Source organism: Octodon degus, unplaced genomic scaffold (assembly GCF_000260255.1).
Source record: "Octodon degus isolate 3935 unplaced genomic scaffold, OctDeg1.0 scaffold00107, whole genome shotgun sequence".
NCBI lineage: Eukaryota > Metazoa > Chordata > Mammalia > Rodentia > Octodontidae > Octodon > Octodon degus.
In genome coordinates, this window is record NW_004524683.1 from 7,261,387 (window position 1) to 7,275,508 (window position 14,122).

General features: G+C 53.6%; 1 protein-coding gene across 2 annotated transcripts; it reads left to right on the plus strand.

The window, feature by feature from the left end:
• The first annotated feature begins 5,900 nt into the window (after positions 1-5,900).
• Positions 5,901-9,019, plus strand: Kncn (kinocilin). Of its 2 annotated transcripts, XM_023724146.1 has the most exons (5): positions 5,901-6,051; positions 7,128-7,196; positions 7,371-7,373; positions 8,010-8,111; positions 8,940-9,019. In XM_023724146.1, the coding sequence occupies exons 1-5, from the start codon at positions 5,901-5,903 to the stop codon at positions 9,017-9,019; spliced, it is 405 nt and encodes a 134-aa protein (XP_023579914.1). The 2 variants fall into 2 exon arrangements, with proteins under 2 accessions (XP_023579914.1, XP_004639225.1); XM_004639168.1 differs by lacking the exon at positions 7,371-7,373 and having other exon boundaries at positions 8,037-8,111.
• Positions 9,020-14,122: the final 5,103 nt, after the last annotated feature.

The following is a 14,122-nucleotide window of genomic DNA, read 5'->3' on the forward strand; positions in this document are numbered from 1 at the left end:
GGCAGTTAGATGGAACTTGGTGCCTGAGACAGAGCTGATCAGAGGCAGCCCCACTGCCTTAGTCTTAGCAACTCACTGCCCACTGTCTGGGAGCAAGAAGGGGCAGACATTTGCACATGAACTATCGAGTTACATAAAGAAAATAGATTGCATATGTCAGACAGACGTGCATTCAGCTCAGCCACTTCAGTGCTGTCATACAGTGTGCTTGTTTAATAAAACTTTTCGATTTTAGCTGTGGCTACTTGGTGTCCTTTCTTTCCTTGCAGACCTGAGGAGACAGGGGTGGGGGCTGAGTCCAGATAGGTGGGAGAAGGCACTCTTGTCCGGGTCCTTAAATATAACAGCACATTTGATAATGTAAAAGCAATGGGGACACTGCTCTTCTGGTTTTAGATGAAGAAATGAAAATCCATCCAACATCATTTCTTCTGCACAGCTCAGAGATGAGTGAAAAACATCCTCCGCTCTTTCGCGGCTGTCCATCAAGACATGGAGGTCATGTCAGCAGCCGTCACCCAAGCAGACTTCTAAAGGTTCATTAATAGTAAGTAGATGGCCCCACTTAATGTAGGAACAAATGTAAAACGTTTCTACACCTCTAAAGGGCCTGTTGTGGGCCTAGGACTGCACTTGTCCTCCCAGAGTTGGCAATAAAGAAAAACGGTGCCCCCCACCCCCAGCCTCAGTGTACACCATGCAGAGACTTCTGTGTACATCATCCCATGTGATAAATCCCAGAGCCAGACTGAAGAGAACTGGGTGAGAAGGACCTTTGCAAGTTCCCAAGAAAGGTAGCAAGAGGGAGGGTAGAGGAGCAGGGCATAGCCTGGGTGCTGACAACAGCACTCTGCCCTGGCGAGGACAGGGAGGAGGTGGGCCTAGGCATGCCATCCTGGCTACCAGCTATCCCACACTGAATGCCTGCACATGGATGTGACATCTAGTTGGTCTTCCCTTTGCAGTCAGTGGTCCTTACTACCCTCGTAGCCCTACGTCTCTACCGGAAGTGAGGTCAGACTGTAGAACCTGAGCCTCTTGGCCCACAGGCTCCCAGATGCTGGGGACCAAGCACCAGAAGAAGAATTCTATGCCTGGACTTCAGCGCCAGCCTGATCAGCCCACTCCCAGGTTGGCCCAGCAAGAATGTGACTTGGAGGACGGCATGAGTCAGACATACTCTGCTCCCAGCCCCATCCTGCCCTGTTCACCCCTCCTGCCCTAGCCCTCACGCCTCCCACTGGCCTCTTCCTGCCAAGTCCCCTGGCAAAGGCCTTCTCTTCTCTGTGGCTCTGTTGAGTGCTACTGTGCACCTGTGGTTTTGCTAGGTTATTGTGCACTAAGCAACCATACTTTCCAAGAAGTTTCTAGACATGATTTCTTACAGCAGTCCCATGAAGTTGGTACTATGATTTTTCCCACATAACATGAAAAACCAAGCTGAGAAAGAAAAACTCTTGTGCCCAAGACTGTAAGCTGGGAGTGCTGCCTGGGTTCAAATCCCAGATCAGCAGCTTACTGGCTTTGGGCCTTGGGCAAGATACTTAGTCTCGGAGAGTTCCTTCAGCTCTGAGTAGGAATAAGTGTGCTAAGTTCAATGGCTGCTGTGAATGTTACAGAGTAGTAAGTGAAGTGTAGTATGTTGAGAGGAGGTCCTGGCACACACACTAAGCACTCCATATCAGCTAGGCTAGTTTCAGGTCTATTTGCTGCTGTCTCCTGGGACAGAATTTTTCCACCCGCAGTCGCAGGGATGGAGATCCATTTCCCCTTTCCTGTGGCTCAAGGAGCCCACAGTGGAGTTGGCAGTCACTGTGAGATGAGCTAGGCCTGGGCCCTCCATGGGATCCTCTTGCTCACAAGCTGTTTGGCCCCTTTGGGCTGGAGTATCCTTCCCTGAGGCAACTGTGGCTCCAGGGAAAGAACGTGGTCGGGGCCCAAAGGCACCGCATTCTAGTCCTGCCTTTGCCACTATCCACAGGGAGCCCTGGGAGACCTGGCAGAAGCACTGAGGGAGTCTGTGGAGTGGCAGAGCCCTGTCTAGCCACAGGACTTGTGATGATGGAAGCCATTTTCCGAGTTCCAGGGATCACATGGGCTGCGCTTTAGGACTGGGCTGGTCTCAGCTGGAGTGTCCTACACCTGAGGCCCTTTCCTCAAATCCACTTAGCAGCCCTTGGCCTCAACCCCAGACCTAGTTCAGTCAAAATCCCAAGGACTTCTGTCTGAGGGCTTCTGGCCACAGGGGCAATCAAGTCTTTCAGCTTTCTTATGCCCACCTGCCTGGGCACTGGGGCCCCACCTCCCCCGTGGCCCACTGCCCCTCACCCAACCCCCTCCACAGACACAGTGCCTCAGTCCCATGCCAACTGCTCCAGCTGCTTCAGGTTTGGAGGGGGCTTAGGAACAAGGTCCCCACCCGAAGGCTGACATTCTTGTTGCCATGGAAGCAGTTGCCTTGGAAGCTGCTTCTCTGACTTGAGCTTCTGAATGGTCCAGGAAAGCTGCCTGTCCCCCAGGGACTGGTGCATTAATCATTCTCTTTTCCCTGGTTCTTACCCCTCAAGGGAAATAAGCAGAACCAAATGAAGCTGCAGCCGGTTCTCTCACTCGTCCCATCCTCACGCCACTCTTGGACGGGGTATTTCTGTGAAGGAAAGAGCACAGGTAGCAGCTCTTGCCTCGCCAGGAGATGATGAGAGATTCTGTGGAAGAACCCTGAAGTGCTGTGACTCCAGGAGGACCCAGGCCCCGGAGTGCTCTGATGCTTGGGATGTTTGGAATGAGTCTAGAGACCCATGAGGCTGGGGATGTAGTGCCTGGGCTCACTTAACTGGTACTTTAAGTAGATCCCTGAAGGACCAAAATGTATTTTCTTTCTCAGGGATTACATGGCCCACAAGGAGGAATGAATTGTATTTGCAATCATTGGAGAGGCAAGCATCACAGCCAGTTTAGGAGACCTTAGTGACACTTTGCAGTTCAGAGGAAGATGCCTTTCTAGACTCATTCTTTGACCAGTTTCTCCCTCTGAGGCTGTGTGCTATGTCTTGGATATGATTTAAGTGTGTTTCCCCAACGGTTCATATGTTAGCACTGAGTCCTCAATGTGGCAGTGTCAGGAGGTGGAGTGAGAAGTGGGGTCCACCGCATGGTGAAAGGACACTGGGGATACTGGCCTTGGAAGGAGTGAATGCTGATTCTGTGGAATCAGTGAGTTCTTGTGAGTGGGCTGTTATGGAGCAAGACTAGCTTCTCCCCTCCTTCCTGACCTCTCTCTCACTATGTGATCTCTTGCTTTCACGTATTCTCCTCCCAATGTGATACCCTTAATGAGGCCCTTAATGAAAGTCAAATGGATGGGAATGTTCAATTTTGGACTTTCAGCCACCAAAACTGTAAGCCAAATAAACCTCTTGTCTTTATGAAGTATCTGGCCTCAGGTATTTTGTTACAGGAGAAAAGACTAGAACAGTAAGGGTGCCAATTCCTCTCACTTCACAATGTAGAAATTCAGGAGAGGGACATACTAGAGGACATCCCAGCTGAGCAGAGGCCCAGGTACACAGGTTCTATTGAGGCTCTGGGAAAGTTCCTCTGCCTTCCTATGTTCCCATTTGTTTCCCCAGGTATCCATGATGAAGCTGGGAGTTAAGACATGATAACTGATACTGGCTCCAGGTGTCTGCCCTCCCCATTTCCTCCCTTAACTCTTTCTTTGTCCAGAGGGATTGACAATGTCAAGGAAAATTTCTAAACTGGAATTTGGTCTCCACTTTTGCTCTAGAATCTGATAATTATGGTGCACAGGCATCCTGCCCTTGCTCCTGTACTGTGGCCCAGGCACCCAGGGTGCTGCTGGGAGCATGGCCCAAGGAGTTCTGTCTTGCTGTCTTGTAGAGGAGACTCAGCCCTGGAGTTATGTGAACACTTAAAGGAGTTGAGGGACACACCTCTATGGAGGGTACTCGGGTTCCCAAAGCAGGACTTCTGAGAAACACATTTGCATGGATATTTACTTTGGTGCCTCCTTCTAAAACTAGTCAGTCAAGGGGCTCAGTTACATGTGATAGACACATGAGCTGTTATTTGATGCCTGATTAGAGGAATAACCTGGCAGGAGGCAGGAGGGACATTGGTGAGGCAGTGGAGACTAGGGAACAGCACGGCTCCAGGTCCCTCACATGACCCTAGGGGCTTCTTAGTGCCCCTCCCCCATCCGCATTGAGGGAAGACTGTTGGTAATGGTCAGCTTCCCTGTACCCACAGCCTTCCTGTTTGCTGACCCAAAGTGGCTGTGCAGTCTGAACCTCCTCCCTGCACTCTGACCTATAGCCAGATCTCTCTGGCCACGACACCCTGTAGAAAGCAGAGAGGACATGGACAGAGAGTGGGGCCCTTCAGGTGGTGGGTGCCCACTGGTCCAGGTGTGACCAGGGCTGCCCAGAGGCAGATTGGCCATGCAGGCGCTTCTGGAGAAGGGGAGCTGTTCTAGCCAGCAGGGGACAAACAGGCTCAGGGTAGGGAGGAAAACTTAGGAGGGGAGAGCAGCTGTGATGACCAGAGACCTTGAGTCTGGCTGAGACTGCAGCACGATAGGAAGACGAGGGTAACCAAAAAGAGATCCATAGGACCAGTGAGCAGACTCCATACGGGGCCATAGGACCTGGGGATGTGCCCAGGCAAGGGGCCGGTGGTGTTTGGGAACAGCAAAGGCCCTGATTCGGAAAGGGACAGAGAATGCAAGAAGGTTGGAATTGGAGGCTTGGGGCGGGCACAGAGCTCCAAGATCAAGGTTGGGCTGGGTTGGGTTACTGCTGCCCATGATCAGGTTGGCAAATCCTGCAAGTAGGTCAGTCAGGCTGGGTGGGGCTGCTCAGTCCCAGGAGCTGGACAGTGCCCTGGCCTCCTCCTCCTAGCTTGTTCACAACCAGCACCAACTCCAGCTCTTCCAACCACTACCACTGCTGTTCCCTGCCCACTCCCAGCCATGGGTGGCAGGAAGGGCTTACTAAAGGGGGTGATACCAACTTCCTGAGAAAGGTGCCCTAAATCAGGCCTCCAACTAGGATGCCTCAGCCCTGCCAAAGATTAACAGGATAAAGGATGCAGAGTAGAGGATGAACTTGGTAACCACTTGGAGAGTGGTTACTGACCTCTCTCCTTCTGACCCACTCCCATCTCCTGTCCAGAACTTCTTCCATGTTGCTGTCTCTGGACTCAAAGTAGGAGTCTCAGGTGCACCTCCAGGTCAGAGGGCAGAGAGAAGAGATGAATGTGTCACCAGGAGTCCCCTCACATCCCTGACCTCTGACCCCCATGTGAAACCAACTCATTCTTCCTGCTCACCAACCAACAGTAGAACCTCCAGGGCCGGCCCATCAGGCCCGCAGGACCCAGGCCATGGCTCATATTGCAATCTCATGAATAACTCAGCACCTCCTCTGAATGCATCTCTGCGTCCCCTGGACCAGTGCCCTACCCCACCTCTCACTGCATTAAAGTTTAATAGGCCTAAGTTCAATGGCAATCAGGCAGGCTCCAGAGAGCCAGCTCAGGATGTCCCAGGCAAGGCAGCAGCCCCTGATCCTGGCAAGAGGGGAGGATCCCCTGGGGCAAGCCCAGCTCCCTAGAACTCTGGCAGGCAAAGTAGAAATCTGGCCAGGTGGAAGTCCCAAGAGTGGCCTCCAGCTCCAGTGTTCTTTGGGGGCCTAAGAGTGAGCTGCGGTTCCCAGGTCAAGGTGAGGCTGAGAAGTCTTAGGACAGCCGTGGGATGAGATTATAGATAAATCCAAAGGTTACCAGCCTTGAGCTTTAATCTTAACCAGAAACTCCCACTCCAAGAGTGGAACTTCAACAAGGGGACATCCGAGAGGACCGAGACCCCCATGTAGGCCTGCATGGATGTCCCCGTCAACAGCAGAGACTTCCACTGTCTGCAGCTGGCCTGTGTGGCCCTTGGCCTTGTGGCTGGCAGCATCATCATCGGCGTTTCTGTGTCCAAAGCTGCAGCTGCTGTGGGTGGTGTCTTCCTTGGTGCTGCTGGGCTCGGTGAGCAGGGGCTGGGCTGGGGCAGGGGGGAGGAGAATCTGGTGGGGAACAAGGTCCTGGTCAGGCAAGCCAGAAATGAGGCGGTCAGCTGCATCCCTGGGAACTGGCAGGGGAGAGTGGAAGCTGGAAGTATGTTCCAGGTAGTCTTCAAGGATAAAGGGAACAAGGGGCGGAGATGGCTCAGTAGAATAAGCACTTGCCTGGCAAGCTCAGTGTCCTGAGTTCAATCCCCGGTTCAGGAATAAAGGGAACAAAAAAGACCCCAGTTGAGAGGCCTGGGGCGGGGGCTGGTTGTCACACTCCTTTATGCCTCCTTGTGTCTGGCTCCTTTGCCCCAAGCTGCAGGCTCTCAGGTTTTCCAGTTAAAGGCAAGATTCATCAGCCTGTTTGTGGTAGGTTGGTGGGAATGAGCAAAACAGCTCAGCTGTGCTCAGATGAAGGTTCCTTTATTTTTCTCAGCAGTAGCTCTGTCCATCTGTCTGTCTGAGCCAAGCCCACTGTCATCCCCAGTGACAATGAATGTCATCTTTCACTCTATCCTACCGACTCCTGGGGCTAAAAGCAGAACATGGAGCCCCAGGGTGGTGACCCTAGGCATCTGTGCCCAGAATTCAGGCACAAGGACTTGGTCTGGGGGGTGGGGAGCAGGAGCAGGCAGGGCAGAACCCACGCTATACTCCAGAAGGCATGGGGGGAGCACACAGAGAAGCCTCTGACTGCAGCACTAGGGATCCGGCAGAGGGGAAGGGAGAGTTGTGGTGTTGGGTGTTGGTATCAGCTAGGTCAGCCTCCTCTTTACCTGGGCTGGGTGCACCCAGGAGCCTGTGGGCCTTGCCCCAGATAGGCACTGCCCCCCAACCCAGGCTGGCTGTTGGGGAGCTGCCCTATGTATACATTCACTGGCTCCCATTCACACACATCCACAGTTCCAATCCTGCACACTTGGGCTCTTCCCATGCACACCCAGGTCACCCTCATAAACTACTCTCCAGGTCCACAGCCCACTCAGCCCCTGTACCTCACACAAACCAGGTCTTTTCCCTGTCACAGAAGCCCCTTTGCGCTCCTCCTCTCAGGTCTCCTCATCTTCGCCTACCCTTTCCTGAAAGCTCGGTTCAACCTGGACCACATCCTGCCTTCTATCGGTGAGTCTTCCCCTGAACCCCAGCAAACCCTCTGCCGAGGACTGTGCAGGCCCCTTTGTGCATATTGTGGCTGCACTGAGAGGACCCATGGGTGAGACATGGACGTGCATGGTGCAGTTGCTGTGCATGTGTATTGCGCAGTCGTTGCCATGACTACAGTGTAGCAGAATCCAGACTGTTGCCTGTTGGAACCTAGGGAGCCCATGTTCCTTGAAAGCTTTTCCATTTCTCCACAGCCTCCCAGATCTCCAGACAGCCCCCTCCTATCCTATCCTTAAGGCCCCATAAAGACCCTCCATCTCTCATAGGGTCCCAAGACTTCTGAACAGCTCCCACCTCATCTCAGCCACCCTCAGACTCCACAGTCCCTCAACCCTAAGAGGCTTTACATGATTCTAATTCTTTCTCTCTCTCTCTCTCTTGCTCTCGCTCTCACTCTGTGTGTGTGTGTGTGTGTGTGTGTGTGTGTGTGTGTGTGTGTGTCTGACTGACTGGCTGGCTGGCTCAGCCTGCCCTGGGGGCAGGGCGGGTGTGGCATGTGGTGCCTGGGATTGAACCACAGTCCATGCGCGCTTGCCTAAGCAGGTGCTTTAGACCACTGAGCTATCTCTCTGCCCACCGCCCCGTCCCCCGCAATCTCTTTAAAAATCTACCATATCCTTCAAGAACTCTTGAAGTTCTTCTGCCCCTCCCCAAATCAACTTAAATCATATGGTAGACCTAAAGGAATGTAGTAGAAAAAGACACTAGCAGGGATTAGGCAGCAGGAAGGGCATTCTTTGGCAAGAAGGGCTTGATTTGGGCCTGACTTAGCAACCACAGGGTCTCATTCCACAGGAGGAGGCCTGAGAATCCACCCTAACCCAGGGCCAGACCATGGGGAGGGCAGATCCAACAGCAACAGCAACAAGGAAGGTAAGTTCCTGAAATTCTGGAGTTCACCTTTCATCTCTCCTTCCTGGGTGAGCAGCCTTGTGGGGCCCCGGGAGAGCCTCTGGGGACCATGCACAGGGACATCCCCAGTCAGGGAAGCAGCATCACTGATTGGTTCTTCCCTGTGTTCAGTTGAATCTTTCTTCTCCCAGGTTGAGTTGGCCTCTTCATGTTTGTTCTTGAGGCACCTCTGTCCTGCCCAGAATGGACCCTGGGACAGGGTGGCACCTCACTGTCTCTTGTCCTCTCTCAGGTTGTTGCCTAACTTATTTTCCCACTCCCCTCTCCATGGTGAAATCTGACTCTCAGAGCTGATACCTAAAACTGTACATCTTCTCCTCCCCTCCCCAGCCCTCCCCTCCCCTTCCATCCCCCCCACACTGGAAAATCCCATGGCCAGAGCTGCCCAGAGCCTGCAGACTGTGCCGCAGCACATGATCAGCAGAAGGCCCCAGCCTAGACGCTGTCCAGAGCACTTTCCATTCATTAACTTTCTTAATTCGTACAACCACCACGTGAGGGAGGTACCTCAATGAACTCCAGTTTATACAGGGCACGGAGTCACAAGGAAATCTAATGACACACCTAAGACCGCACAGCTAGGACCTAGATAACTGGGTCTCCTCCTGCTGTGCTACTCTCTTCTTGATGGGCTCTCTTGTCCTTGCTGGCAGTAACTTCCCCTGGGGACTCTCTTTTCTCCCCATCTATCCCAACTCAGCCTTCAGGTCACTGGGCACTGATCCGAGTCCTTTTGGGTTCCTCCACCCCCACGTACTCCAGACAGTCCACATGTCACTCTCTCCCCAGGTGGCCGGAGCAGCCTGTCCACTGTGAGCAAGGCCTTGGAGAAGTTGAAGCCAGGAGCCCGGGCCACCGAGGAAGGCTGAGGAGCTGTCCCTGCCTTGCCTTCCATTCCTGCCTACTACCTGTATCTGATCAGAGCCCCCTTAGTCCTGGTTGGAAGATCAAAGCCAGTGCCAGGGGGAACCAGTGCCCTGGAGGCACCACACCTGCTTTCACCTCCAGCCCAGGCTCTTCAGGACAAGTCTTGCTACAGGGCCCAAAGGGCTCGTACATTTCCCTCTCACCGTTTGGCTTTTCTTTCTGGACTGCAGCTCAGTTTTACTACCCTTTTGATCTCCTGAGTGACTCCTCTGAATCTGAAGCCCAGATCCCCAACTACAGCCAGGAAGACTCCAGTCCCTTGCTTCATTCTGGCTACGGAAGCTAAGCATTGCCCACAAGAACCACAGCTTGGGGCCCCAACTGAGTCCCTCAGCCCCCACAACCTGGCCCTGGGTCTTCGGAGCTCACTAGCTGAATGGATGCCTTTCAAAATGGCAAATCCTGGCCAATTCCTCACGGGAAGCCCCTGAGAAGCTGTGAATCACAGGGGCCATACCCTTGAGGGGTTCAGAAGAGAGAGACTCAAAGAGGGGCAGACTTAAACAAAATGATCACCACTCTGACAGGGGTCAAGACGAGCCACTGACCTGGCATGGGGACAGAGAAGGCACCCCAGTGAGTCCTGTCCTGGGATTCTTGCTGTGTGACTCCACCGCTCAGGGCTTTGCAGGTTGTGGCTCCTCTCTCCCTCCCTCCCACTGATCCTTAACAAGCTTCTGGGCCTTGGCTTTGTCTGTTGCCTATCAGCCTCCCCTCCCTACTCAAAGTCCCCTAATCACACAAACTCTTCACCCTCTTCCAGCAGCCTGGGCCCCCTCATTTGTTTATTTATTTATTTTTGGTACAGGGGGTCAAACTCAGGACCTTGTGCTTGCCAGGCAGGTGCTTATGTCACTGAGCTATCACCCTGGATCCCTCATTCCTGATATTGGTAGGGAGACTCAAAGTCTTTTTCACAAAGCAATTATTATGTCTCCTTGAATATAGTGATTGCCTACTGAATGTTGTGCCTTTTCCAGTCCTTAGTACATGACAGGAAATACGACAAGTGCTCAGGACAGCCACAGAGTGTCAATGCTTAATTTTAGAGGGAAAACAACCCCCTGGGCTTTTCTGGAGAGTCACACTGGGCCCTATATATCACAGGGTTTGGGGCAAGGAGGCCCAAGCGTTCCTCATTCCTCTCCTGCACTTGTAGGTGTTATTTGGCCTTCATAGCATTGTTTGGCCTCTACAGAGACACCTGCCCCCTGTGGCCTCTGTCCTGGTTGGACAGAGACAAGCTAGCGCACACTTATTCTCCAGGATCAGTGCAGATGACTCCTCTTTTTAGAAGCACCCCCAATTTTCACTGAGCTCCCACAGCCCCAGGGCTTCCTCTGGGGGGTTCTTGTCTACCTGCCCCCCTTCAGAGTGGGAGCAGAGGGTCAGGCACACAGAAGGCACCCAGTGAATGCTGAGAAACCAAGGGGAGCAGAGCCCATCTCATTGTGCAGATGGGAGGGCTGAGGCCCTGAGGAACAAAGGCTGGTCCAGTCCCCCAGGGCGAGTCAAGACGCCAGGTTTGCACTTAAGTCTCCTCTCTGCACCCAGGGCTCTCGCTGGCCTCCACAGAGGCCACAAGGCTTCGCTCCCTGGCTACAGAGGGAGCCATTGAGCAGGGACTGCAAGTCACAAGTGCTGGCAGAGGAGGAGACTGATTCCTCCTCTAGTCTGAGGGAGTCAGCTTCCTCTCCTCTTCACTTCCCCTCCTCTCCATTTCCTTCCTATCTGGTCTCTGAATCTTCTCCTTTCCCTCTACCTTTTCTTCAACTGTATATCATGGACAAATAATTCATGCTACTCCTAATCAATGAGGAAACCCGTTCTCGCATTCACCTTCAGTCTTTACCCCACCCAAGGGAAGAGGAGGTGGGAATTGAGAGTATGAACTAAGCTTACCTCACCCAGATCAACCCCTCTCGGCCATGACCTCCTCGAGGCAGGACCATGGTATCCCCAGTGGTTTGAAGAGCCAGGTGCAGAGAGGTACTGGACATTAGGGCGGAATAAATTAAGGATTAAGCCCAGAATGGTGGCACACACCTGAAATCCACCACTCCAGGAGGCTGAAGCAGGAGGATCACAAGTTCAGACCCAGGGCCAACTTGGACAATTTACCAAGACCTTATTTTAAAATTAAAACTAAAATAAAATAAAAAATAAATAAACTAAGGAGAGATCAGCAAAAGCCTCTGTGTTGTGGGGTGGTCAACGTTGGGGTATGGGAACTGGGGGGAAGCAGGTTTCAGGAAGTCCTTGAGCCCAGGCATCATCAGCAGAAGGAGGCTGCATACTCATAGGGCCACTCCAGAGGAAGGGCCCCTGTCACAGGGACATCTAGTGGGGTTTGTAAACAAATGTGTGACTGAAGGAAGGGGGAGGTGGGCGGACAGACCCTCCAGGCTGAACCCATCAAAGCCTGGAAAGCCAGCCCCACACATTCTTCTTTACTCCCTAGGCTTCTGGGCTACACAATCCAATCTGGGGTCTTCTGCCAGGGCGGTCCTAGCCCTTACCGAGGCTAGAAGCTCCAAATTTGCTAGCTGCATGCACAAATCCCACCAGGAAATAGTCACCCCACAGGGGCTCATTCATGGCCACACCCCTTTCTAGGCTGCAGGCTTGGAGGGGGTTGATTGGGGAAGGGGCACTGACAAGCCCCATCCTTGGAAACGCCCCCAACCCTCGCAGCGCCAGGATCCTCCGGGGCGGCCTGGGGATCCTGGGAAGCTGAAGGCAGGGCCGGTGCCACCTGTAGCCGCGGCTGGCTGGAGTTGCACTCTGCCCAGGCCAGGCTCCAGCGGGTGCAGCAAGAGTGCGTGGGCGGGAGGGAGTTATTTGATGGGGAGCTTGCAAACTGCGGAACCCAGAGGAGCGAAGCGAAGCAGAACGGAGGACGGCGCGAGCTGGGGGCAGGAGGCACCTTGTGGGCATCAGACGCGGTGGGTAGCGGGCGCCGCGCGAGTGGGCGGCAGCGGGGCCCACGCTCCCCTACAGCCAGCCGCAGCCACCACCACGGAAGCTACCCCGAGGGAGCCGGCGGGCCCGGAGTCCCTCACCCCCAGACCCCCTCGGGGCTCTGATCCAAGATCTGCACGCGGCCCGAACCCACCCCGCTGCACCCCTTTGGCCCCGTGCCCTGCCCCGGCCCCCATCCTGAAGTCCATGCGCTGCAGACACGCGCACTCCCAGCTGCCCTGCGCTCAGAGGAGTGGGTTTGGACAGCGAGGAGGTCCACGCACCGCCTCAGGCAAGTCAAGGTTGCTGGAACTGGGGGAGGATGGAGGGAGGTGTAGGGTTTGAGGAGGAGCTGATGAAGGAGGGAAGCAGACACTGCCTCAGGCCCTGAGCACCCGGGAAAAGATCAGTGCCTGGCAAGGATCAGACCCCTGCCCTTGAGAAAAAAGAGGTGAGAAAGACTAAGAAGGACGCAGAGACAGGAGCCACCCCGTGGACTGGCTATCTCAGGTTCTGCTTTGCCCTGAACCTTCCCCTCTTAACTCAGTGGAATCTGCCCCAGGACCTCTCCCCCGTCCACGCACTGCCCTAGGCCCAAAGTGAGGCTGGAAGCAGAGGAAAGCAGGCACCAGGCAACTTCAAATCCAAGAGACAAGCAAGAAAGCAGCAGACAGACATGGGCCCTCTGACCGAAGCCTCCCTTCACTGTCCATTGAAGGGTCAGGGGCTGCACTGGGAACACAGCAGCAAGCGAGGCCAACTTTGTTAATCCTAGCTCTCAAGGAAGCAGATCAGAGGATGCAGACCTTGACACGGAATCACATCAGGGTGCCCAGAGGGAATCAGGAGTTTGGGAGCCATGAGTTGAGGACTTAGAAGACTAAAAGAGAGAAGCAGCATCCCAGCTGCCCTGGAAGGTGAGCTCAAACAACCAGTTGAAGATAAAGCAGGCTTGGGCTCAGGCAGGGAGAACAGCAGTCCCACCACAGCTGCTGGCCCCCTTGCCACCCTTGGCCAGGGCAGCTCAGCTCCATCTGGAGGACCTGGGAGCCAGGAAAGCTGCAGTGGGAGCCATGAACACAGCACGAGCAGCAGCAAGACTAGGAGAAAGGTTGGGCTAGAGACATACTTGGTGGGAGGAGCTACAAGACTGGGATGGGCTGGAAGCAGGTTGGGGAAGCCTGTGGGAAAAGAGGGGCCCAGGTCTGACTGAAGCTGTGGGTTCAATGGGATATGGGGACACTGAAGGAACCTGTACCTAAGAGATAGTATTTCCAGGAAGCAGGGCTTGCCAAGCCAAAGCTAAGACCTCCAGGCTGAGCAGTGGCCAATGAGCTCAGCAACAACAGTGGCTTGGGGGGCTGGGGAGATAGCTCAGTAGAATAAGTGCTTTCCCTGCAAGCATAAGGGCCTGAGTTCAATCCCTGGTTCCACAAAGAAAAAAAAAAAACCCAAAAAACAAAAAACAGTGGCTTGGTCAATGGAGAACCAGGAGCACAGTGGGACAGAAGCCAGGCTGGAGTGGAGGATGCATGAAGTGAATACAGTGGGCTGTGCTGTCAAAAAGGGAAGAAGGGCTGAGAAGGGCTGGTGGATACAGTTCAGTGGCACAGCCCTTGCCTGGAAAGTGCAAGGTCTTGAGTTAAATTCCAGATTTAAAAAAAACAAAAAGGAGAAAGAGCTGGACAGAGTGGTAAACACTTGTCATCCCAGAGGCTTGGGAGGCTGAAGCAGGAGGATTGCAGGTTTGAGCCCAGCCTAGTCAAGTTATTGAGACCCTCTCTTAAAATATAAATAAAAAGGGCTAGGGATCAAGCTCCACGCAGAGACCCTGGCTTCAGTCCCTAGTGATCAAAAAGAAAAAAGGAAGAAAGAGAGGGAGCAAAGAAAGAAGGGAGGGAGAGAGAAGGAAAGGGACAGATAAAGAAAGAAGAAAGAAAGAAAGAAAGAAAGAAAGAAAGAAAGAAAGAAAGAAAGAAAGAAAGAAAGAAAGAAAGAATCAAGCTAGCTAGCTAGCTAGCTAGCTGGCCAAATAGCTCATTGGATTAAAGAAGGTGCAGGGACCAGGGTTCAATCCCCAGGCC